A 26,061-nucleotide genomic window follows, 5' to 3' on the forward strand; every position below is an offset into this window, starting at 1 on the left:
CTGAGCTCTATGCACGTCGTATGATGGGATCCATGCTGTAGGTGTGAGGAAGTAAAGCTCACATTACCCAGGTATGGTCCTTGTGGTGCCATGTGTTCATACTACCAGTCTGCATGAGCTCTATGCACGTCGTACGATGGGATCCATGCTGTAGGTGTGAGGAAGTAAAGCTCACATTACCCAGGTATGATCCTTGTGGTGCCATGTGTTCATACTACCAGTCTGCATGAGCTCTATGTATGTCGTATGATGGGATCCATGCTGTAGGTGTGAGGAAGTAAAGCTCACATTACCCAGGTATGGTCCTTGTGGTGCCATGTGTTCAGACTACCAGCCTGCATGAGCTCTATGCATGTCGTATGGTGGGATCCATGCTGTAGGTGTGAGGAAGTAAAGCTCACATTACCCAGGTATGATCCTTGTGGTGCCATGTGTTCATACTACCAGGCTGAGCTCTATGCACGTCGTATGATGGGATCCATGCTGTAGGTGTGAGGAAGTAAAGCTCACATTACCCAGGTATGGTCCTTGTGGTGCCATGTGTTCAGACTGCCAGTCTGCATGAGCTCTATACACGTCGTATGATGGGATCCATGCTGTAGGTGTGAGGAAGTAAAGCTCACATTACCCAGGTATGATCCTTGTGGTGCCATGTGTTCATACTACCAGTCTGAGCTCTATACACGTCGTATGATGGGATCCATGCTGTAGGTGTGAGGAAGTAAAGCTCACATTACCCAGGTATGATCCTTGTGGTGCCATGTGTTCATACTACCAGTCTGCATGAGCTCTATGTATGTCGTATGATGGGATCCATGCTGTAGGTGTGAGGAAGTAAAGCTCACATTACCCAGGTATGGTCCTTGTGGTGCCATGTGTTCAGACTACCAGCCTGCATGAGCTCTATGCATGTCGTATGATGGGATCCATGCTGTAGGTGTGAGGAAGTAAAGCTCACATTACCCAGGTATGATCCTTGTGGTGCCATGTGTTCATACTACCAGGCTGAGCTCTATGCACGTCGTATGATGGGATCCATGCTGTAGGTGTGAGGAAGTAAAGCTCACATTACCCAGGTATGGTCCTTGTGGTGCCATGTGTTCAGACTGCCAGTCTGCATGAGCTCTATACACGTCGTATGATGGGATCCATGCTGTAGGTGTGAGGAAGTAAAGCTCACATTACCCAGGTATGGTCCTTGTGGTGCCATGTGTTCAGACTGCCAGTCTGCATGAGCTCTATGCATGTCGTATGATGGGATCCATGCTGTAGGTGTGAGGAAGTAAAGCTCACATTACCCAGGTATGGTCCTTGTGGTGCCATGTGTTCATACTACCAGCCTGCATGAGCTCTATACACGTCGTATGATGGGATCCATGCTGTAGGTGTGAGGAATAAAGCTCACATTACCCAGGTATGATCCTTGTGGTACCATGTGTTCATACTACCAGCCTGCATGAGCTCTATACACGTCGTATGATGGGATCCATGCTGTATGTGGGAGGAAGTAAAGCTCACATTACCCAGGTATGGTCCTTGTGGTGCCATGTGTTCATACTACCAGCCTGAGCTCTATACACGTCGTATGATGGGATCCATGCTGTAGGTGTGAGGAAGTAAAGCTCACATTACCCAGGTATGATCCTTGTGGTGCCATGTGTTCAGACTACCAGCCTGCATGAGCTCTATACACGTCGTATGATGGGATCCATGCTGTATGTGGGAGGAAGTAAAGCTCACATTACCCAGGTATGATCCTTGTGGTGCCATGTGTTCATACTACCAGCCTGCATGAGCTCTATACACGTCGTATGATGGGATCCATGCTGTAGGTGTGAGGAAGTAAAGCTCACATTACCCAGGTATGATCCTTGTGGTGCCATGTGTTCATACTACCAGCCTGCATGAGCTCTATACACGTCGTATGATGGGATCCATGCTGTAGGTGTGAGGAAGTAAAGCTCACATTACCCAGGTATGGTCCTTGTGGTGCCATGTGTTCAGACTGCCAGTCTGAGCTCTATGCACGTCGTATGATGGGATCCATGCTGTAGGTGTGAGGAAGTAAAGCTCACATTACCCAGGTATGATCCTTGTGGTGCCATGTGTTCAGACTGCCAGCCTGCATGAGCTCTATACACGTCGTATGATGGGATCCATGCTGTAGGTGTGAGGAAGTAAAGCTCACATTACCCAGGTATGATCCTTGTGGTGCCATGTGTTCAGACTGCCAGTCTGAGCTCTATACACGTCGTATGATGGGATCCATGCTGTAGGTGTGAGGAAGTAAAGCTCACATTACCCAGGTATGATCCTTGTGGTGCCATGTGTTCATACTACCAGTCTGAGCTCTATGCACGTCGTATGATGGGATCCATGCTGTAGGTGTGAGGAAGTAAAGCTCACATTACCCAGGTATGATCCTTGTGGTGCCATGTGTTCATACTACCAGCCTGAGCTCTATACACGTCGTATGATGGGATCCATGCTGTAGGTGTGAGGAAGTAAAGCTCACATTACCCAGGTATGATCCTTGTGGTGCCATGTGTTCATACTACCAGTCTGCATGAGCTCTATACACGTCGTATGATGGGATCCATGCTGTAGGTGTGAGGAATAAAGCTCACATTACCCAGGTATGATCCTTGTGGTGCCATGTGTTCATACTACCAGCCTGAGCTCTATACACGTCGTATGATGGGATCCATGCTGTAGGTGTGAGGAAGTAAAGCTCACATTACCCAGGTATGATCCTTGTGGTGCCATGTGTTCATACTACCAGTCTGCATGAGCTCTATACACGTCGTATGATGGGATCCATGCTGTAGGTGTGAGGAATAAAGCTCACATTACCCAGGTATGATCCTTGTGGTGCCATGTGTTCATACTACCAGCCTGAGCTCTATACACGTCGTATGATGGGATCCATGCTGTAGGTGTGAGGAAGTAAAGCTCACATTACCCAGGTATGATCCTTGTGGTGCCATGTGTTCATACTACCAGCCTGCATGAGCTCTATACACGTCGTATGATGGGATCCATGCTGTAGGTGGGAGGAAGTAAAGCTCACATTACCCAGGTATGATCCTTGTGGTGCCATGTGTTCAGACTACCAGCCTGCATGAGCTCTATGCATGTCGTATGATGGGATCCATGCTGTAGGTGTGAGGAAGTAAAGCTCACATTACCCAGGTATGATCCTTGTGGTGCCATGTGTTCAGACTACCAGCCTGCATGAGCTCTATGCATGTCGTATGATGGGATCCATGCTGTAGGTGTGAGGAAGTAAAGCTCACATTACCCAGGTATGGTCCTTGTGGTGCCATGTGTTCAGACTACCAGCCTGAGCTCTATACACGTCGTATGATGGGATCCATGCTGTAGGTGTGAGGAAGTAAAGCTCACATTACCCAGGTATGGTCCTTGTGGTGCCATGTGTCCATACTACCAGTCTGCATGAGCTCTATGCACGTCGTATGATGGGATCCATGCTGTAGGTGTGAGGAAGTAAAGCTCACATTACCCAGGTATGGTCCTTGTGGTGCCATGTGTTCAGACTACCAGCCTGCATGAGCTCTATACACGTCGTATGATGGGATCCATGCTGTAGGTGTGAGGAAGTAAAGCTCACATTACCCAGGTATGGTCCTTGTGGTGCCATGTGTCCATACTACCAGCCTGAGCTCTATACACGTCGTATGATGGGATCCATGCTGTAGGTGTGAGGAAGTAAAGCTCACATTACCCTGGTATGATCCTTGTGGTGCCATGTGTTCAGACTGCCAGTCTGCATGAGCTCTATGCACGTCGTATGATGGGATCCATGCTGTAGGTGTGAGGAAGTAAAGCTCACATTACCCAGGTATGATCCTTGTGGTGCCATGTGTTCAGACTACCAGTCTGCATGAGCTCTATACACGTCGTATGATGGGATCCATGCTGTAGGTGTGAGGAAGTAAAGCTCACATTACCCAGGTATGGTCCTTGTGGTGCCATGTGTTCATACTACCAGCCTGAGCTCTATACACGTCGTATGATGGGATCCATGCTGTAGGTGTGAGGAAGTAAAGCTCACATTACCCTGGTATGATCCTTGTGGTGCCATGTGTTCAGACTACCAGCCTGCATGAGCTCTATGCACGTCGTATGATGGGATCCATGCTGTAGGTGTGAGGAAGTAAAGCTCACATTACCCAGGTATGGTCCTTGTGGTGCCATGTGTTCATACTACCAGGCTGAGCTCTATGCACGTCGTATGATGGGATCCATGCTGTAGGTGTGAGGAAGTAAAGCTCACATTACCCAGGTATGATCCTTGTGGTGCCATGTGTTCAGACTACCAGCCTGAGCTCTATACACGTCGTATGATGGGATCCATGCTGTAGGTGTGAGGAAGTAAAGCTCACATTACCCTGGTATGATCCTTGTGGTGCCATGTGTTCATACTACCAGGCTGAGCTCTATACACGTCGTATGATGGGATCCATGCTGTAGGTGTGAGGAAGTAAAGCTCACATTACCCAGGTATGATCCTTGTGGTGCCATGTGTTCAGACTACCAGCCTGCATGAGCTCTATGCACGTCGTATGATGGGATCCATGCTGTAGGTGTGAGGAAGTAAAGCTCACATTACCCAGGTATGGTCCTTGTGGTGCCATGTGTTCATACTACCAGGCTGAGCTCTATGCACGTCGTATGATGGGATCCATGCTGTAGGTGTGAGGAAGTAAAGCTCACATTACCCAGGTATGGTCCTTGTGGTGCCATGTGTTCATACTACCAGCCTGAGCTCTATACACGTCGTATGATGGGATCCATGCTGTAGGTGTGAGGAAGTAAAGCTCACATTACCCTGGTATGATCCTTGTGGTGCCATGTGTTCAGACTACCAGCCTGCATGAGCTCTATACACGTCGTATGATGGGATCCATGCTGTAGGTGTGAGGAAGTAAAGCTCACATTACCCAGGTATGATCCTTGTGGTGCCATGTGTTCAGACTGCTAGTCTGCATGAGCTCTATGCACGTCGTATGATGGGATCCATGCTGTAGGTGTGAGGAAGTAAAGCTCACATTACCCAGGTATGGTCCTTGTGGTGCCATGTGTTCAGACTACCAGGCTGAGCTCTATACACGTCGTATGATGGGATCCATGCTGTAGGTGTGAGGAAGTAAAGCTCACATTACCCAGGTATGATCCTTGTGGTGCCATGTGTTCAGACTGCTAGTCTGCATGAGCTCTATGCACGTCGTATGATGGGATCCATGCTGTAGGTGTGAGGAAGTAAAGCTCACATTACCCAGGTATGGTCCTTGTGGTGCCATGTGTTCATACTACCAGCCTGAGCTCTATACACGTCGTATGATGGGATCCATGCTGTAGGTGTGAGGAAGTAAAGCTCACATTACCCAGGTATGATCCTTGTGGTGCCATGTGTTCATACTACCAGTCTGCATGAGCTCTATACACGTCGTATGATGGGATCTATGCTGTAGGTGTGAGGAATAAAGCTCACATTACCCAGGTATGATCCTTGTGGTGCCATGTGTTCATACTACCAGTCTGCATGAGCTCTATACACGTCGTATGATGGGATCCATGCTGTAGGTGTGAGGAAGTAAAGCTCACATTACCCAGGTATGATCCTTGTGGTGCCATGTGTTCATACTACCAGTCTGAGCTCTATACACGTCGTATGATGGGATCCATGCTGTAGGTGTGAGGAAGTAAAGCTCACATTACCCAGGTATGATCCTTGTGGTGCCATGTGTTCAGACTACCAGCCTGCATGAGCTCTATACACGTCGTATGATGGGATCCATGCTGTAGGTGTGAGGAAGTAAAGCTCACATTACCCAGGTATGGTCCTTGTGGTGCCATGTGTTCAGACTGCCAGTCTGCATGAGCTCTATACAAGTCGTATGATGGGATCCATGCTGTAGGTGTGAGGAAGTAAAGCTCACATTACCCAGGTATGATCCTTGTGGTGCCATGTGTTCAGACTACCAGCCTGCATGAGCTCTATACACGTCGTATGATGGGATCCATGCTGTAGGTGTGAGGAAGTAAAGCTCACATTACCCAGGTATGGTCCTTGTGGTGCCATGTGTTCATACTACCAGTCTGCATGAGCTCTATGCACGTCGTATGATGGGATCCATGCTGTAGGTGTGAGGAAGTAAAGCTCACATTACCCAGGTATGGTCCTTGTGGTGCCATGTGTTCATACTACCAGCCTGCATGAGCTCTATACACGTCGTATGATGGGATCGATGCTGTAGGTGTGAGGAAGTAAAGCTCACATTACCCAGGTATGATCCTTGTGGTGCCATGTGTTCAGACTGCTAGTCTGCATGAGCTCTATGCACGTCGTATGATGGGATCCATGCTGTAGGTGTGAGGAAGTAAAGCTCACATTACCCAGGTATGGTCCTTGTGGTGCCATGTGTTCATACTACCAGTCTGCATGAGCTCTATGCACGTCGTACGATGGGATCCATGCTGTAGGTGTGAGGAAGTAAAGCTCACATTACCCAGGTATGGTCCTTGTGGTGCCATGTGTTCATACTACCAGGCTGAGCTCTACACACGTCGTATGATGGGATCCATGCTGTAGGTGTGAGGAAGTAAAGCTCACATTACCCAGGTATGATCCTTGTGGTGCCATGTGTTCAGACTGCCAGCCTGAGCTCTATACACGTCGTATGATGGGATCCATGCTGTAGGTGGGAGGAAGTAAAGCTCACATTACCCAGGTATGATCCTTGTGGTGCCATGTGTTCAGACTGCCAGTCTGCATGAGCTCTATGCACGTCGTACGATGGGATCCATGCTGTAGGTGTGAGGAAGTAAAGCTCACATTACCCTGGTATGATCCTTGTGGTGCCATGTGTTCATACTACCAGGCTGAGCTCTATGCACGTCGTATGATGGGATCCATGCTGTAGGTGTGAGGAAGTAAAGCTCACATTACCCAGGTATGGTCCTTGTGGTGCCATGTGTTCAGACTACCAGCCTGCATGAGCTCTATGCATGTCGTATGATGGGATCCATGCTGTAGGTGTGAGGAAGTAAAGCTCACATTACCCAGGTATGATCCTTGTGGTGCCATGTGTTCATACTACCAGCCTGAGCTCTATACACGTCGTATGATGGGATCCATGCTGTAGGTGTGAGGAAGTAAAGCTCACATTACCCAGGTATGATCCTTGTGGTGCCATGTGTTCATACTACCAGTCTGAGCTCTATACACGTCGTATGATGGGATCCATGCTGTAGGTGTGAGGAAGTAAAGCTCACATTACCCAGGTATGGTCCTTGTGGTGCCATGTGTTCATACTACCAGTCTGCATGAGCTCTATACACGTCGTATGATGGGATCCATGCTGTAGGTGTGAGGAAGTAAAGCTCACATTACCCAGGTATGATCCTTGTGGTGCCATGTGTTCATACTACCAGTCTGCATGAGCTCTATACACGTCGTATGATGGGATCCATGCTGTAGGTGTGAGGAAGTAAAGCTCACATTACCCAGGTATGATCCTTGTGGTGCCATGTGTTCATACTACCAGTCTGAGCTCTATACACGTCGTATGATGGGATCCATGCTGTAGGTGTGAGGAAGTAAAGCTCACATTACCCAGGTATGGTCCTTGTGGTACCATGTGTTCAGACTGCCAGTCTGCATGAGCTCTATGCACGTCGTATGATGGGATCCATGCTGTAGGTGTGAGGAAGTAAAGCTCACATTACCCAGGTATGGTCCTTGTGGTGCCATGTGTTCAGACTACCAGCCTGCATGAGCTCTATGCATGTCGTATGATGGGATCCATGCTGTAGGTGTGAGGAAGTAAAGCTCACATTACCCAGGTATGGTCCTTGTGGTGCCATGTGTTCATACTACCAGCCTGAGCTCTATACACGTCGTATGATGGGATCCATGCTGTAGGTGTGAGGAAGTAAAGCTCACATTACCCAGGTATGGTCCTTGTGGTGCCATGTGTTCATACTACCAGCCTGAGCTCTATACACGTCGTATGATGGGATCCATGCTGTAGGTGTGAGGAAGTAAAGCTCACATTACCCAGGTATGGTCCTTGTGGTGCCATGTGTTCATACTACCAGTCTGCATGAGCTCTATACACGTCGTATGATGGGATCCATGCTGTAGGTGTGAGGAAGTAAAGCTCACATTACCCAGGTATGATCCTTGTGGTGCCATGTGTTCATACTACCAGTCTGCATGAGCTCTATGCACGTCGTACGATGGGATCCATGCTGTAGGTGTGAGGAAGTAAAGCTCACATTACCCAGGTATGATCCTTGTGGTGCCATGTGTTCATACTACCAGTCTGCATGAGCTCTATGCACGTCGTACAATGGGATCCATGCTGTAGGTGTGAGGAAGTAAAGCTCACATTACCCAGGTATGATCCTTGTGGTGCCATGTGTTCATACTACCAGTCTGCATGAGCTCTATACACGTCGTATGATGGGATCCATGCTGTAGGTGTGAGGAAGTAAAGCTCACATTACCCTGGTATGATCCTTGTGGTGCCATGTGTTCAGACTACCAGCCTGCATGAGCTCTATGCACGTCGTATGATGGGATCCATGCTGTAGGTGTGAGGAAGTAAAGCTCACATTACCCAGGTATGGTCCTTGTGGTGCCATGTGTTCAGACTGCCAGTCTGCATGAGCTCTATACACGTCGTATGATGGGATCCATGCTGTAGGTGTGAGGAAGTAAAGCTCACATTACCCAGGTATGATCCTTGTGGTGCCATGTGTTCATACTACCAGTCTGCATGAGCTCTATACACGTCGTATGATGGGATCCATGCTGTAGGTGTGAGGAAGTAAAGCTCACATTACCCAGGTATGGTCCTTGTGGTGCCATGTGTTCAGACTGCCAGCCTGAGCTCTATACACGTCGTATGATGGGATCCATGCTGTAGGTGTGAGGAAGTAAAGCTCACATTACCCAGGTATGATCCTTGTGGTGCCATGTGTTCATACTACCAGTCTGCATGAGCTCTATACACGTCGTATGATGGGATCCATGCTGTAGGTGTGAGGAAGTAAAGCTCACATTACCCAGGTATGATCCTTGTGGTGCCATGTGTTCATACTACCAGCCTGCATGAGCTCTATACACGTCGTATGATGGGATCCATGCTGTAGGTGTGAGGAAGTAAAGCTCACATTACCCAGGTATGATCCTTGTGGTGCCATGTGTTCAGACTGCTAGTCTGCATGAGCTCTATGCACGTCGTATGATGGGATCCATGCTGTAGGTGTGAGGAAGTAAAGCTCACATTACCCAGGTATGGTCCTTGTGGTGCCATGTGTTCAGACTGCCAGTCTGCACGCGTTCTGTACAGGTACATGAAGATCTCTGCTGTGAGCATGAGAGAGTGGAGGTCACATAGGCTAGATATGATCATGATGGTATCATGTATGCAGATCACCATCCTGCATGATCTCTGTACATGTCACATGAAGAGGAGGCCTGCTGTGGGCGGGTGGAGATCACAAAGCCAGGTATGATACAGGCAGCTCCATATGTTCTACTGAATCTTCTCCTGGGCATCACATATAGGTCACCCATGGGAATGAACTCAGATGGTAAAAGTGGTTTAAGATTACGTGCTTTGTTCCGTGGCTTTCTGCCTGCGGGCTCACAGTGAGCTTCCGGTTTGATCATTGCGTATAACTGAGGTCTTACGCGGTTATCACATTTTTACATTTTACAGATATAATTGGTTTGAAAGGAAGTTTTTCTTACGTTTGTTTCAGGGCCATCCATGGTCTCCTCCTCCTACATGGAATTGAAAACTGTTCAGACTCTACTGAAAAAGGATAAAGAAGTTTCTGGAACTCACAGGAGTGTTCTGACCATATAAATTGTTTCGTTGCGACACGATGATTACAGGGGAAACATAATTTGGCAGTCGTTTTTCACTGGTATCTCCATCAGTGGTCCCATCAGTATTTATAACTTCCATTTCAATATGAATGTTGTTCTGAAATCCCAGTTTTACTTATGTTACAGGATCGTCAATAGGGAACACTGATACAGGAATTACTGCCGTACATACAGCAAGCCTGGGAGAAAGAAGTAATACCATTCTAAATTCTAAAACATTTTCTTTCACGACTGGGAAGATCTCACCTGGACCACAAAATCACATAGAAGACACAAGAACAAAGGTACACTTTAATTGGGCGACTTTGATTACTAACCTAAGATAAACAAAGGTTCATATTATCCTGAATCTATATAAACATTTCGAATAGATACAAATTGTCCATATGTAGGTAATAAATTGTTCCCCCATTGTTTTATAACTTGATCAACCGCACTAACGATTCAGGACAGGTTGAAGTCAATAACTGATAAAGTATTTCATGGTCCTTGGTCTTATGCCAACTTAGTGTGCTAAATATAAATGAATAATCATGAAAGTAATGCTAAGTGAATGGCTACGACTAAATAAGAGAAGAAGTTGTAAAATGAAACAAGCACTGGCGTTGCCAATAGGTCTCGCAGTAGGAAAGTTATAGCTATTGGTTTTGTAAATGACAAAGCCCTTTATGTTTTTAAAATGAAAACAAAAATAAAAGGCATTGTTATTTGCAATTGTAATAGCTACAACTTTCCTACTGTGAGACCTATTGGCAACGCTAAAATAATGTAAAAAATGTGAATGAAACATAAATAAAGCAAGGCGTGTTGGGGGTTGATTAATGTTTTGGAGCAAAAGACCAGTAGGAAGGCCCTGTCGGGAATGCGCAGCTGTCGGGTATTCACAAAAATAAATAAATAAAAAATAACAGTGGGAGGAGTGAAGAAAGTAATGCCCTGCCATGGAGTGCTGAAACCTAAATTAAACCAGTGCTTACTGCATTAACCGGCAAATCCTAGTGGGACCAGCGCCACTTTTCTTTCAGCAGGATAGGAAGGTATGCCTATAATATCCACCAGCCGGGCAACTAGGTGAATAGACCAAGCCGCGTTCTCATAAGGGATACGTGGGGACAGCTTGCTAGGTGAAGTTGGTGGCTCAGGCCCGACCCAAAATGACAAAAAAATGGAGATATGAAGAAAATTGCCTTGGCTTCACGACTCCCCACGTGTAAAACCATTTACGAGCATGGAGAGACCCTATTTCAGCCTGACCATGGTGATTCTCTGACGAGGCCAGAGGAGTTCAACACTTGCAACGCTATAGTCACAGAGGCGACAGATGGTTAATAGGAAAAGGGCTTGGATCAGGCAGAGAGGAATGCCCGCAATCAGGTTAATGTTAGATGGCGGCCTGGGGGCAGGGGCGCCGTTTCCTGTGATAGTAATCGCTGCGGTATCCGCTTACTGCATAATAAATCTACCTGACTAATGAACTCCGCCCGAGCGCGGCTGGGTGCAAGGAGGAGCGAGGCGGCAGCAAACATGGCGTGAGTGAGCACGCGCTGCGAGGGGCTCTTCAGTGCACGGGCTCCGATGAGGGGAAGACGGACAAAGAGTGGGGAAATAAGTAACAGCACACAGGGTCTGTCTGAGTGTCGCAGGAAGCGAGAGATGAAAGGGACATAGGAATCAGACAACGCAAGGTTATTGCCCGGAGGTTATTCAATAGGTTATTTGCAGGCTGATCCGGGAGTGGTTTAATCCAATCTCCGGGACATAAGAGTGTCCTCGGGAGAGACATATCTTCATGTATAGAACTCCCTGAGATTAGGGGACGGCATGACTGAGTTGCGGGCAGCAACTTTAAAAACCCGAAAGCAATATCAGGCATTTCGTGTAAAAAGGGTAATACTATTTTTCAAGCGTGTTATATATCTTTGCAAAGAAGGATTTCGCTCTAAAAGAGAGGGGGTTGGGGAGCACAAACGTTGCTAACAAGCATTCACGTACTATTCATTGCGTGATTGCCGTGCTCGTGAGATAAGATTTTAACCCGAAAGCAATATCAGGCATTTCGTGTAAAAAGGGTAATGCAAAATACCAAAGATTGCGGCGGCATAAACAAACAAGGCGGGCAGGGGAGGGGGCGGAGATTTTAACCCGAAAGCAATATCAGGCATTTCGTGTAAAAAGGGTAATGCAAAATACCAAAGATTGCGGCGGCATAAACAAACAAGGCGGGCAGGGGAGGGGGCGGAGCGGGGAGAGCGGCATGTGGGTGTTAAGAAGCCGGGCCTTTGAAGTGAAGCTAAGCTTCACTTCAAAAGGTGTCGGAGGAATGCGGGAGAGAGGAACAGATGGCGATTGCGGCTGTGCACGCGCTTTTAAGCTCAATGCACATGCGCATTGAGCTTAAAAGTCACGGGCACTGCAAGGAATCGCCACGATTCCTTGCTTCTTAGTTAAAAGTTGTTTAAGCCGCAATAGGCTCGCAAGCTCGATGCGCATGCGCATCGACAGGCGAGACCTAAAAATTATGAATAAAGAAATCATCTTTTTAAGAAAAAGGTTCTGGGAGTCCGTGCATGTTGTAATTCAATTACGATTCAACTTCAAATCTTTCATTGGCCTGAACGTTACTAGAAATGCAGCTAGAGAGTGGGTGCCGAGTCATATTCTTTTCTAAGGATGCAAACAGCATGTTGATCTGCCCACAAGTACGTGTACTGGCACTGTGTACGGTGGCGAAAGGGCATCTTTTCCATTATGATACTCGTATTCTCAAGCACAAGACTTGATGAAAGAGGCTTGAACGGGGCAAAGCCCTGAATGGGGCGTCGACGAACCCAAAGATGCGGATCCAAAGGAGGGATCACTACAGAATAGAAAACTTGGTGCACCAAAGGATTGTTCAAAGTCTATCGGGAACAGATAACCCGACCGCGGAAGAAATCAATCTAACTAAGGAGTTGACGTCCATGCGCATGATCAGTCATAGGGGGAGTCACTATACCTCGTACTGCAAACAACTTCTTCGAAGAAAAACAAGTTGCACACATCCGAGCCCAACACTAGATTGCAGGAGTGTGCAGAGCAAGTATATATATGTAGCTACTGAAAACCTACCAACTACTATTGTGCTGGCTGACTGGTTCTGACCAGCCTGAACACCTGAGGAGTCCTGTCTTCCGGGGAAGACAAGTGTCTCCCATCATATTCATAGTCTCCATGTAGAAGCTTGGTGTTCTACTCACAGATAACAGCATCAAGATTCACCAACATGCTGAAGCTACAAAACTCTTGTTGAAAGTTTCCTCTGCTTCAGACATCCAACGACTCAAACACTGTCCGCACATCCGGCAGACCTAGATATTCAGCATCTGTCTGAAGGTCAACCCAACCGAGACAGAATTTCTGTTATTTGCCAACAACAAACAAACAACAGTATAAACCTGGATCACTGACATGAACCTTGACTTCGAAACCCACATTTCACTGAATAGCAAGTTACTTGGATATACCATATTGTCAGAAAAACAACAGGTATTGGCATAGCCAATAGGTCTCGCCTTTGGGACCGTATAAGTGTTTATTCATGCTACAGTAGATGTTGTTGCACAAGGATATTGTGCTGCATAACTAAATATTTATAAGGTCCAAAAAGCGAGACCTATTGGCTATGCAAATGCTTGTTTCCACTTTCCACTTTTAACTGCTCAGAAAACAACTTTACACTGGTGCAATGTGTATTACAGAAAAGGTCATATAAGCAACTGCAAGGACTTTTCTAAAACAAACTTGCTACAGGAGCATAACAGCAGGCATAAACTATCCCTGCACTCCCGGGGCAATGTTCCTACAACTGGTGCGGACCACGAGGCAACACTTCCTAAATTCACAGTGCAGCTTTAAGACAAAAACATATTACTCTCTTCCACGTGTGTGTAACAATACACTACTATAAAACAATGATACTTAAGAAACCAAGACCGAGAAAAAAATATTGTAAGGACACAACTAAAATATACAGTGGCTAAGGTGTGATAGTTTAGGTTTGGCTTCAACGGTTGATGGGACGAATCAGGTAGCTTGGTAAAAGGTAAAACAGACATCACACGCCTCAGAGTTCATTACTTCAAAGCGTGCAAAACACGTCAAGAGTAATCTGAAGAGAGCTGCTTAGCTCTGGCACTCACACCAGCCCACATTACAATTAAAAGCAATACATTTGCTCGTGACAGGTTTGCATTCCTTCTGCAAAGCTAGAGACGCGATGTGACACTCGCCCTGGGCAGCACATCAAAGCCACAGACCAACATGAGTCAGCGCACTCACCTCGTGCCATCAGTGCCGCGCCAGTCTTGTCACATTAAGAGTGGATGAAAGATTCACACAGGCACATCTCAGTGGCCAAGGAGCCGCGCGCCTGGCTCATACACAGGAGGAGTAACACAATGTGCAATTAGATGACGGAGCACTTCCAACATTCCAGGAACGGGGTGAAAACGTGCCGGTGCGACCAAGGAGAAAGTACGCAATTCATACAGAGAGACAGTTTATTGCTACGATGATGCATCCCATATTTTAAGAGACGATCCTATGACTGAATACGACAATTTGCTTAAAATAACAGAGGCATTGATGTGAGAATAGCTGTTATGCGGACAGACGTGTTAGTACGTTTCCACTACATTAGTACTACTTTCCGAATCCGGGCAGGTACGTGCCTAGTACCAACAAGAGGAAGAACAAAGGCAAGGTGGAGAAAAAACAAGCAGCATCTGTTTCCAAGCACTCGTGCTTGTGCTGGCTGCAAAAGCGAGCAGCAGCACGCGGGCCATATGTTTTTAATTAGCACCCGCGCCGCTGCTTGCTCCTGCAAGGTGGATGCTAGCACAAGCACGAGTGCTTTGAAAGAGCTGACCGATTTCTAAAGGTCATCTCCTAGAGCAACGCATTTGCGCTGCCTAGGCGAGACCTAAAAATGGCTTGGCCCCAGCTCTCTCTTCTAAAGAAAATGAAATAGTTTCTTTCAGAAAGCAACTTCAGAGCTGCTGCTTGTAGGAAAGTACCTCTTTTTGTATGATATCCCCTAAGTTTTTGGACTGATGCGGCTGGTTTTTCGTCTCTGAAATTCACAAGGCAATGCTGTGCAGGCTCTAGGGCATGTGCACTGACCCCCAAAGTATGTGTACAATTAGCTTAACATCCAACTGGCTTATTTAACTTGCCTATATATCTTAATATATGGTAAGAGAGCTTCACAGGGCTAGTCAGTAAAATGCCACTAGTGGACTGCAGCACTTAATTGTACCACCTCTACAGTGACAAAGGTATAAACGGAATATAGGCCTGACACCGCAGCTTAGTCGGGCAACGTTAAAACCTCCAACTCAACATGGTAATATAAACCCTTCTGCCAGGTCGAACCATATTTTTTAATACTGGGACTTCTCTGTGGGTGGCTTCCCGAGTAGCCCACAGGAGAGAGTACTAAATATTAAAAAGAGCGGCATGCTCCTCTTGTGTTTAACATGCCTTCACAGTAGAATACAAAACTGCAGTTTTCACTGTAGTAAGGCTGGTGGCCCCGTTGCCGAACAGAGTTTCACTAGTCAACGCACTAAGTGCTAACTTCCATTTGGGACCACTAAAGATATTACTCCAAGGTATCAAATTGGATGTTTCTTACTTATTGAGCGTTGTGGTACTTCTAAATGCTTAACATTTGTTCCTTTGACTAAGCCAGACTGCTCTGTACTACAGCTACCCAGGATTTTGTTAAAGAACTTAACTGGAGCCGGTAAGAGATTGTGACATTAGTATATGGTGAGTCCCTGCAATCACATCAGATAATAATCCACTTTCCAACTCTGTTAATGCCCTCGAACTCTCACATCTGGATGGTGATAACGCCCTGCTCCATAGCCCCCCAGACTCCACGGTGGCACCCATTAAGGGCACCTTGCACAACTCATACACGGCCTAAATATGATCACATTGCCCCTCCCCCCCCATCCCGATGAAACTCTATTGGCTCCCCTTGCAGGTACGCACCATCTTCAAAACATCAAGACCAGAGTACCCTCTTAATTTGCAGGCAAGCTTGGCATCCATTTTCATCCTTGCAATTCATGACTTAAGTTTCACGTTACCGTAGGCACTTCAGAGTATTTTAGCCGTTCAATACGTTGATGTGCACATGGCAAGTAGCAGAAGTGCCTGTGGAGTGGCGCACATCACCCTGCTGCTATACTGTTTTAATGAGCACAACATGTGCCGCTTAAAGCCTATAAAATCAGGAGTTAGTTGCTAAGGCTGAGGGCATCCATGTCATAGGAACCTAACACAATTTGAAAACCCTGTTCCAGAAAAATGAAGTCTACAACACTATTAGATTCTCATGCACCACTACTTGTTCTTATTCAAGTTTAAACTTTAGAGGACCAGCTCAGAATAAATATTAAACTAATAAACAATGACGTTCCAGGTTCAGCCAGATGGCACTGAACCATCATGTATGGAAGTGTCAGACTGTGTTTAAATTCTACATAAAGATCCATCAACCGAGCACTAATCTGTTCTTGCTAAGACATCCATGACATCTTTGTTCGAGCCAGCTGTGGCTGAAAAGAGTAGCAAGGTTTATACAATCCCTCAATCAAAAGTAAAGACCACAAGATGCAGTTACATACATACGATAGTACAAACAACTTATAATGCACAGGAGGACAGGACAGAGGTCACTCCAGGGCAAAGTACATAAACAGAAAATAAGATTACCTTGTTCCTATCCCCTGACCATTGGTTCCAACAAGAGCAAAGAGAGACTTGAATCCTTCAGGTGTGAACCACTGTAAGGGAAACAAAAAAACAGATCTTAAAGACAGTAAACAAGATGTGAGGAAGGAAAGAAATGTTGTATAGTTGAAGGAAAAAATCATAAAGAGAGGTACTTTTAACAATATACATGCCACTATTAGGACTCACCTGGGTTAGAGAGTCAGTTCTGGGTAGCTGCTTTGGAATATTATCATTATATAAAAATGTAGAAGGTAACTAAAAATATTGTGTGTGTTTTTTCACTGAGAGTTTGAGTGACTTGAAATAAACAAGACAGCGAAGCTCTAGCTGTTAATAATTTTACTCAGAATTTCAAGATGAGAAGCATCCCAGTTGTCTACAACAATTTTATGTTGTAGAAGGTTACTAAATGTGACCGCCATCTTAAACAGGCTTTTCGAATTTGGTATTTTAAACACAAATACATCTGCACTGAAAGAGACAAGCTCCAGCTCCTGGACTAAGCATTTGTTATACAACATTGTAGTGTCTTAGGCTTGTTATGGAATGTTTTTTATCTGAGAACACTACAATCCAAGTGTTCTGTGCTGGGGGGTTCTAGGACAGACAGTTGACAGTCCTTCACAAAGGCTGCAGCTGCTCTGCTCCGATGGCCCAGCTACAGGAAGAATAAAGAGTTAAACTGACCTACTTCGTGCCAAGTCTTCCATTCATCACTACATCTTTTATGGCGACGGGCGCTGGGCCGTCCACAAGAACCCACAAACTATCTACCAAATTGGTCACCGAAGAGCGCAAAGAAGTTGTATCCCGCACTAGACTGGCTGTTGACAACTATTCAAGTAAGAAGAAGCCGTCCGGTATATGCGGGATATTATTAACGCAGAGGGAGCAGGGCGCAAAAGAAAGAAATGAAGGTCAGTGATCTGAAACGAATGAAAGAGATTTGCGTTCCAGCAACGGTGAAAGTCTCACACTTCACGTTGGAAGCGAGTTGATGTCAGGACGTTTCATGCGTGTTTTTGCATTCCAACAGTGAAACGCATTGCTAACTTCAAGTGATGTTGTCACAGTGTTTTCCACTTTCCAACGTTCTTGATGGATTACTGAATGTCTGCTGGCAGTGAGCTCCACGTCACAGTCAGACAAAGGGAGCGGCAAGGAGCATTCTAGCTCAATTTTGACGATTGTACAATACTTCATATAGCATGAAACATACCAATGTGAGTGTAAAAGTGCACATACTTTTAATTGCAGCGCTGATGTGCACAGCATATTAAAACGAGTAATCAAATACTGGGATATTGTACATGACCAGTGTATCATCATTTAACAGCATGAAATAGAGCAACGCGAGTTTTAAAGTGCACATATATTTATTTGCAGCGCTGATGTGCACAGCATATTAAATCTGACATGAGAATCTGTGTATCAGTTTATATTCACAGGAATTATTCATCAACGCTGATACACATAGCATTTTTTTTCTTCTCTATATTTTCCTTTCTCATCCCATTACTCATCTACAACTCATCTACAACGCTGCCATCTTGTGGATCATCTTAATATTGCATTTGGAAAATTCTTCTTATTCAAACTAACTTAACATTGAATGTTTCTAGTTTATTTATTTATAAATGTTATCTTCATCAACTCAAGAGATGCAAAGTGTAACACCTTCTGCACCTTTTTTAGAGACACCAGGTGATCCACCCATCAAATGGAAGTAATGGTATGATGGTTTTGAAACCTATCTTGGTGCAATTGGCGCAACTACGTTCAGGGCTGAAAGAAGAAAATATCTTCTCTTGTACTCTTTAGGTTATGAGGGTATAGAAATTTTAAAACATCTTTCCGCTATTCCCGTTGATGAAGAAAACCCACTTGATGAGTACCAGGAAACATTTAAAAAATTGCAAACAAGGTTTGATATTTAACTAAATCTTGCTATGCTCCGTCACAATTTTTTTTAAAGAAAACAACACTCAGGTGAAGATGTGGATACATACATCACTGCACTTAGAAGGCTGATAGCAGAATGTAGGTTTGACAACTTTGCAGACCAGCTTGTTCGAGATCAATTTATTTGCCATTGCACTGATAAAAATATCAAACAGAAACTTCTCTCACTGGGTAATCCTACTTTAGAAGAGTCTATCAAAGTCGCTAAAAGTATTGAGACGTCTCAATTGTCAGCTAAAGAATTAGAAGAGAAAAAAAATGAACCCGTCTCTGCAGTTAAAATGAAAGACATTAAGACTGCTGAAAACAAAACTTATGATCGACAAAATTCAGGGATTAATCAAAACTCGTTCTTTACAAGAAGTAATATTTGTTTCAGGTGTAGTTTTAAACCACATTTTGGGAGAGCTAAGTGTCCAGCAAGGTTTGTAACATGTAAAAATTGTAATAAAATTGGGCACTTTGCCAAGGTTTGTCAAACAAGTAGAATCAACACACGATCCAAATCTGTACAAGTAATGTGTATCACAGAACAAATCGTCCCTGATGAGGAGGAGGAGAATGTTACAAAAGACCTGAGCAACATGGTAGTGGTAGTAAGGGACGATGGAGTGATCGTAGGAAATCCAGAATTGTGTGTTGATATCTTAGTTGGAGATCGGGCACAACGTCTCCTTCTTGATTCTGGTGCTCGCATCTCTATGATCACTTTGGAGTTGTATCAAGCTACTTGGCCTGGTGCTCATGCCAGGAACCAAAGATCAAGTTCTTGCCATAAGAGATCAACCTGATCTTGAATGTCTTGTGAATGAGTTTCCCCATGTGTTCTCAGGAGATCTAGGGAAGATAAAAGAATTCCAACATGAGATCATTGTGAAGGAAGGGGCATGTCCGGTCAAACACAAATTGAGGAATGTTCCTTTTAGCATCAGACAGGATCTTGAGAAGGAATTGGACTCTGTGTGCCAAAGGCATAATTGAACCTGTAGAGTCCTCTCTGTGGTTATCCCCTTTAGTAGTAGCACGAAAACAAAATGGTGAATTGAGAGTCAGTGTGACCTTCGTTGCCTGAACAAGGAGATATGGGTAGACTCTCATCCTCTCCCTAACATCAATGAAAAGTTAGCCACTCTTAAAGATGCAAAAAAAAATTTCACGAAGCTAGATCTTGCGTCAGCTTATCATCAGGTTGAGCTAGCTCCTCAATCAAGAACCCTTACTGCTTTTGTTTCACCTTTTGGCACGTTCCAATATGTACGCATGCCCTTTGGGCTTGCCTCAGCGGCATCGGTATTTCAACGCTTGATGTCAAATATTCTGAAGGGGATTAATGGACTATCTGTGTTTCAAGTTGATGTACTTGTCTTCGCTCCTGACAATGTCACACATGCCAACACTTTAAAAGAAGTACTGTCCAGATTTCAAACTAATGGTGTTGTGTTACGCAGATATAAGCGTGTTTTCAGGGCATAAGAGGTTGAATTCTTGGGGCATTTAGTGAATGAGAATGGCATCTTTCCTAAAGCGAATCTTGTTGATTCCATTGTTAAATCAAAGGCTCCTTCTGATAAAGCTGCGCTTAGGTCCTTCCTTGGGCTATGTGAATTCTATTCACGATTCATTCAATATTTTGCGAGCAAGTTAAGACCATTGTCTCAAATGTTAATGAAAGGAGTGATGTTTGAATGGAACAGAGAGTGTCAAGATGTGTTTGATTGGTTAAACAGTTGGTCTCTCTAAAGGTTCTCAAACATTATGACCCATCTCTCACTTGTACTCTTACAGTTGATGTAAGCAATGTTGGTCTGGGAGCGGCGTCCTTTCTCAAAAGCAGGGAGGAGAAGTTAGAACCATTGGATTTGCATCCAGAGTATTATCTACTTCAGAAGTAAAATACTCTGTTATCGAGAAGGAATTGTTGGCATGTTGGTGGGCTGTTATGAAATTCAGAAATTTTATTAGGGGGAGAAAGTTCTGTCTCCAAACAGACCACAAACCTTTAGTTTTTATTCTCAGTGGTAAGAATGTCAGGGGTTCTACTCCCAGAATTGCACGATTGTCGTCTAAGCTTCTTCAGTTTAATTTCTCTGCAGAATATATTCCTGGCTCAAAAATGGTTGCGTGGATTCTTTGTCCCGCTCTTCTGACACTGTGGAAGTTGAGCCAGATATTAGGCAAGAGGACAAAGAGGATGTTATTGTAGCGGCTATGGATGTGCCACATTTGTGTGCAGTGTCAGAGCAAAAATGGCACCAAGCTCTTAAAGTTGATGTTTCATTAGTTCAGGTAATGAATTTTGTTGAGAAGGGTTGGCCTAAAGAAAGGAATTTGTCTTTTGACTTTAAAACTTTTTTACAGTTGCAGATGAATTGACAATTGAAGATGGTCTGTTGCTTAGGGGGTGATAAACTTGTACCTCTTACTTTAAGAGCAGATTTAGTTAAAAATGCACATGAAGGCCATCTTGGTGCAACATTGACAAAAAAAAGGGTACGTTTGTCGTTTTGGTGGCCATCCATGGATTACCGTGTAGATGAATATGTTAAATCCTGTGTAATTTGCTCAAGCTGTGACAAAGCTGTTAAATTGTACACTCCTCCACTTACTCCCATAGAAATGCCTTCCGCACCATGTGTAAAGTTGGGGTTGGATGTTGTAGGTCCTTTCCATGCTCTCGATTCATCTTCAAAATTTGGCTTGGTTCTCATGGATTATTATTCTAAATGGCCTGAGATCAAGTTTGTGAAAGAAGCAACTACCAAGGCAGTAATAGAGTTTCTTAATGATGTCTTCTTGAAGGAAGGGTATCCAGAGTTTTTGATAACAGACAATGGCACTCTATTTGTCAGTTCAGAATTTGAAAATTTTCGTCAAAATTGTAGTATTAAACATCTCAAGAGTTCACTTTACCACCCCCCAAAGTAATGTCTTGAACGCATGAATAGGGTGTTAGGTGAATGTATTCAATGGGCTCTTTCCAATAAGTGTCTTGTTGCCAACTCGTGTTGAGCATGTTGTAGTTTTACCCCACTACCCCTCACTCAACTACGGGTGTTTCACCTTTTGAGTTGTTGCGTGGACGAAGGCCTGCTACAATTTTTTGTCCTGCTTGGATGAGCAAATGGGTTAAAGGTACTCAAGGTCTGGTGAGAGTGTTAGGAAACAAGTGAAGTCAGTCCAGAACAAACAAAAATCCTATTTTGATGCAAAAATGAGTACTAAAGATGTTGATATAAAATCTGGTGAATTTGTTTGTATAAAAAAACCTGTCCATGTACAGAAGGGTTCATCAATGGTTAGCTCACCGATTAGAGTATCAGATGTGAGAGGGAGTTCTGTCACGCTCAGCAATGGGCGGTGGTGGAATAAATCCCTTTTGATAAAGAGAACTGTTCATTCCTCTCTACTAGATGACATCACCACTGACAGAAATGTAGATTGTGCGGGTAAGCCTACCTCTAGGTCTCGTGCGCATACTGTTTTCAATTCGGATTGTACGGGGAAGACTACCCTGAGGCGCAATGTTCGAGTTAAGCAAATTCCTTTTAGATATAGGAAGTAATCCTTATTTTCTTTATTGATCTCTTCTTTCCTTCTACAGTCGTCTTTCTTCTTATCTTCTCATTCTTCTTTTTCTTCGGTCCTCTTCCCCAGGGTTTGTCTTCTTTCCTTTTGTTTTTTATATTAAGGGAAGACTCATGTAGTGTCTTAGGCTTGTTTTGGAATGTTTTTATCTGAGAACACTACGATCCAAGTGTTCTGTACTGGGGGTTCTAGGACAGACAGTTGACGGTCCTTCAGAGGCTGCAGCTGCTCTGCTCCCATGGCCCCACTACATCAAGAATAAAGAGTTAAACTGACCTACTTCGTGCCGAGTCTTCCATTCATCACTACAAACATGCCTCAACCTGTTTCTGTCTCCCTCTCCCTCCAAAGTTAATAACTCTGGTGTCCTGCCACCCATCCCAACCACCCAGTGGCTAGTCCTCTTCTCTACCACCTAAAATGTACACAAATATCTGGCCACCGGCCACCATCCTCGTCATTTCCCCTCCTAGACCTCCCCACAACTTAATTAAAAAATGAAAACAAAAACACACTAGTGCTTGTCACCCACCCACACAAAACTCTCCAATCCTCCCACCATTTGATTAAATATTTTTTTTAAATACCTGGCTTCCTGACACCCATCGCCACGATCCTCTGTGCGCCCCCTCCCCCTCCCCCCGAAAAGCAGTGTTCGCTGCTCTCCATGTAGCAGACAGTACCACAGGTGTTGCACTGACTGACAGAGCCATGCCCTGAATCTATGAAGTTCCCCTGTGTGCGAAGGGTTGCAGAGACAAAGGCGGACAAGAGAACGTGGCAGTTAGGGGACAGAAAGTGAATGTTTCCCCATGTGATGCAACAACCTTTCTTTCCAATGTTGTTACGTCAGTGCAGTGAATTACCAATTTCGATCAGGCAATTTAAGACAGAGACTTCCAATGGATGCTACATATAACATTACTAATATTATTTACTTTTATTGTGAAAAAGCACACGTTAACTACATTTTACCAGGGGCCATATATCCATATAAAAGAAGGCCAAAATAAATATCAAAAGAGATTACAGGCAAATTCTCAGAGCCTTGATTGCTGATGTTCTAAATAGCTATAGCTAGATTGCGGTCTGTGAGCCCGGTTTCATCTGTGTCAAGTTCTAGGGCCAGCTCTGGCACAGTGTGTCCAATTTAGGAGGACACCTATCGCATAGTCCCATAGTTTGACTAGATGTACCCAGATCTTTGCTATATCTAGAGTACCGTGTCCAATTCTAGAAGATTTTAGAAGCCTCGTCAGAAAGATTGCACCCACTCTGGAGACACTGGCAGCAGCACTGCTTATCACAGGTACCTAGAGCATGTGTGTGAAGCAGGAAGAGGTTATGAACATGGACAGGCATGAAATAGGCAGACACGATGAGGAGGTAAATATGAGACCAGAAGAGATGAGGTGATGTTGACGAGAGAGAGAGGATGAAGTGAGGAAGAGATGAGACAGAGGAGGAGAGGAAAGGTTAGGCTGAGGGTGAGATTAAAGTGAGGGTGGTGCGATGCTGAGAGGAGGGTGAAGTTAACTTGAGAAGATAATACGGTAAGGAGGAAGACAAGTTGAGCAAAGAGGAGCAGCAAGTCTGAATGCCCAGAACAGGGTAGCGGCCCAGGAGAAGGGTGCACAGAGGACCAAATTACAGTGTTGCAAGGTAAAAAATATTCTACAAATTCCCCATCTTGGGGAAGGAGTGGTAAGGGGGTTTAAAGTGCAACTCCACCCTTGACCAGGGAAAACATGTGGTGGTGTTAGATGCAGGGATAAAAGGCATCCATGGTAGAAAGCCAATTGGCTTCCTAGTTCACCATGCAATATCATTTAGACAGCCGCTCATTAGCAGTTTGCAAAGGCTTACCACTCACCCTGCTGAGACGTTCTTCATACAGAGCTTCCACAAAGAGTCCACGCAGAAGATCGAGCTGGCCCTGGAGAAAGAAAATATCACAGGAAAATGGGCAGCTGTCTTTTATTATGGAATTTCAACACATTTAGCTTAAACTAGGGAGGGGGCACGATTTGGGCTATATAAGGAAGAACAAACCTTCTCACTCAGTAGAGGGCAAGGTAGTCACCTTAATCTTTACAAAGGATGTTCCCTTCCTTGACAATGAAACTGTAGGGGGTTTACCCCTCACATATGGATAGAAATAATGGCCTTTTCTCATCCAAAGATTGAATAGCCTAAAACATTCTGTTCCAGGTGATGCCATGAGTTCCACTTTAGTCTGGGGCTGCCATGCCTCTCTCTCATCCTCTCTTTTGGAGATACATTAGCTTGTCTACTCCTCCTCCGTCTCCCTTAAATGGACATGGCATGACCTCAACTCCTACCGCCCCATTCATCGAGAAAGAGAGTAGAGGGACATCTCCCTCACTGGATCCGGGTGGCAGTCCCATTACTTACCAGGACAAGATGGCAGATGTATCAACTACCTCCAAGTAATACAGCCTCTCTCTTATCTCAGAACAGCGTTCACCTTTACTCTCTCACTAAAGTCTCCAGTGTGTCTAAGGAAGACATGACGCCCCAACCCCGGCCTTGACCAGGGAAAACATGTGATCCCCTTTTCCAGGTAAGACTAGACCCACACATCCACAAAGCTAACCAGTCTCCCCCTAACCTAATCAAACCTGGAACACAGCCCGCCCTCCTCGTTTGAGGAAGGCACACACCCCTTGTTGTTAAAACATATACACTCCTCAACCACTTCAACAAGAAAGAAAGTTTCACACACTAGTGGATTAGGAATAATAGGACTTTCTTCTTTGCCCACAGAACCAACTGACCCTCCGTGACATACCACCACCACCGATCTCCAGAGAACACATACTTCAAAACTAATACGGAGACAACACACATCTTCTCCTTTTGTTCAAGGAAAACATCCCCATCTATAATACATGCATCCCCCAGCTGCAAGGCATTCATCTCCCAAATACAGGGAGGCTGAAGGATCCCCCAGGTCTGGAGAAGATGCAGTCTCCCTCCCCTGTGTCTGGGTAAAAAGCATCCTCTTCAAGGGAAGAGGCAGCCTCCCCCAGGTCCAGGGAACCTAAGGTACGGGGAAGAGGCAGTCTCCCCAGGACACAGGTCCAAGGTATGGGGAAAGACGCAGCCTCCCTCAGGTACGGGGAAAGACGCAGCCTCCCTCAGGTACAGGGAAAGATGCTTCCTCCCGTAGGTTTAGGGAAGACACAGCCTCCACCCAGGTGCGGGGAAGACGCAGCCTCCACCCTATGGAATTTTAGTTCGTGTACTGAACATCATCTGCGCCATCTTGCCCATTCCTCAGACTCACGTATGAACATACACGACAGCCAGTTTAGGTACCATGGTCTCCCTGTTCACGATCGCTCGTCAGAGCACTTCCCTGACCCTGCAAGCATCCCCCATGCACCCTGGCTGCCCCCGCTCTCACATGCACAAGTCATGAACCCTCCCCTTCCGCATGACTGTCTCTGGGAATCACACCCCGCGCCTGACCAACACCTCCTTTCCTTCCATGAATACCCCTCTTTTGATAAACCCTTCCTCTACGCTCGATTGTCCACACTGATCCTTCCTTTCATGAATATCTCTCCTTTGATGACCCCTTCCTCTGAGCCCGATTGTCTGCACGGACCGCTGGTCATCCCTTAGCCTGAGGATACAGTTTATTGCCCGCTACTGTATGCACTCGCCCCTCTTCAAAGGAGCTACTATTGATCATGACCTCCCCACCCCTGAGATTCGATCAGGCGCACACATTCCAAAGAAATCAGCGGAACACTCAGCTGCGTGATAGCCCC

At 45.2% G+C, this 26,061-nt stretch overlaps 1 protein-coding gene across 1 annotated transcript in view; it reads right to left on the reverse strand.

Moving 5' to 3' along the window:
• Positions 1-26,061, reverse strand: part of SMYD5 (SMYD family member 5) — a 186,940-nt gene that overhangs the window by 115,452 nt on the left and 45,427 nt on the right. The window contains exons 7-8 of the mRNA XM_078674483.1: positions 24,135-24,197; positions 16,694-16,764 (exon numbers count right to left, since the gene is read on the reverse strand). Of these exons, the coding sequence (XP_078530609.1) occupies positions 16,694-16,764; positions 24,135-24,197 (134 nt within the window). The remainder of the gene's footprint in view (positions 1-16,693; positions 16,765-24,134; positions 24,198-26,061) is intronic.

The sequence above is a fragment of the Lissotriton helveticus genome, chromosome 2_1 (genome assembly GCF_964261635.1).
Source record: "Lissotriton helveticus chromosome 2_1, aLisHel1.1, whole genome shotgun sequence".
Lineage (NCBI taxonomy): Eukaryota > Metazoa > Chordata > Amphibia > Caudata > Salamandridae > Lissotriton > Lissotriton helveticus.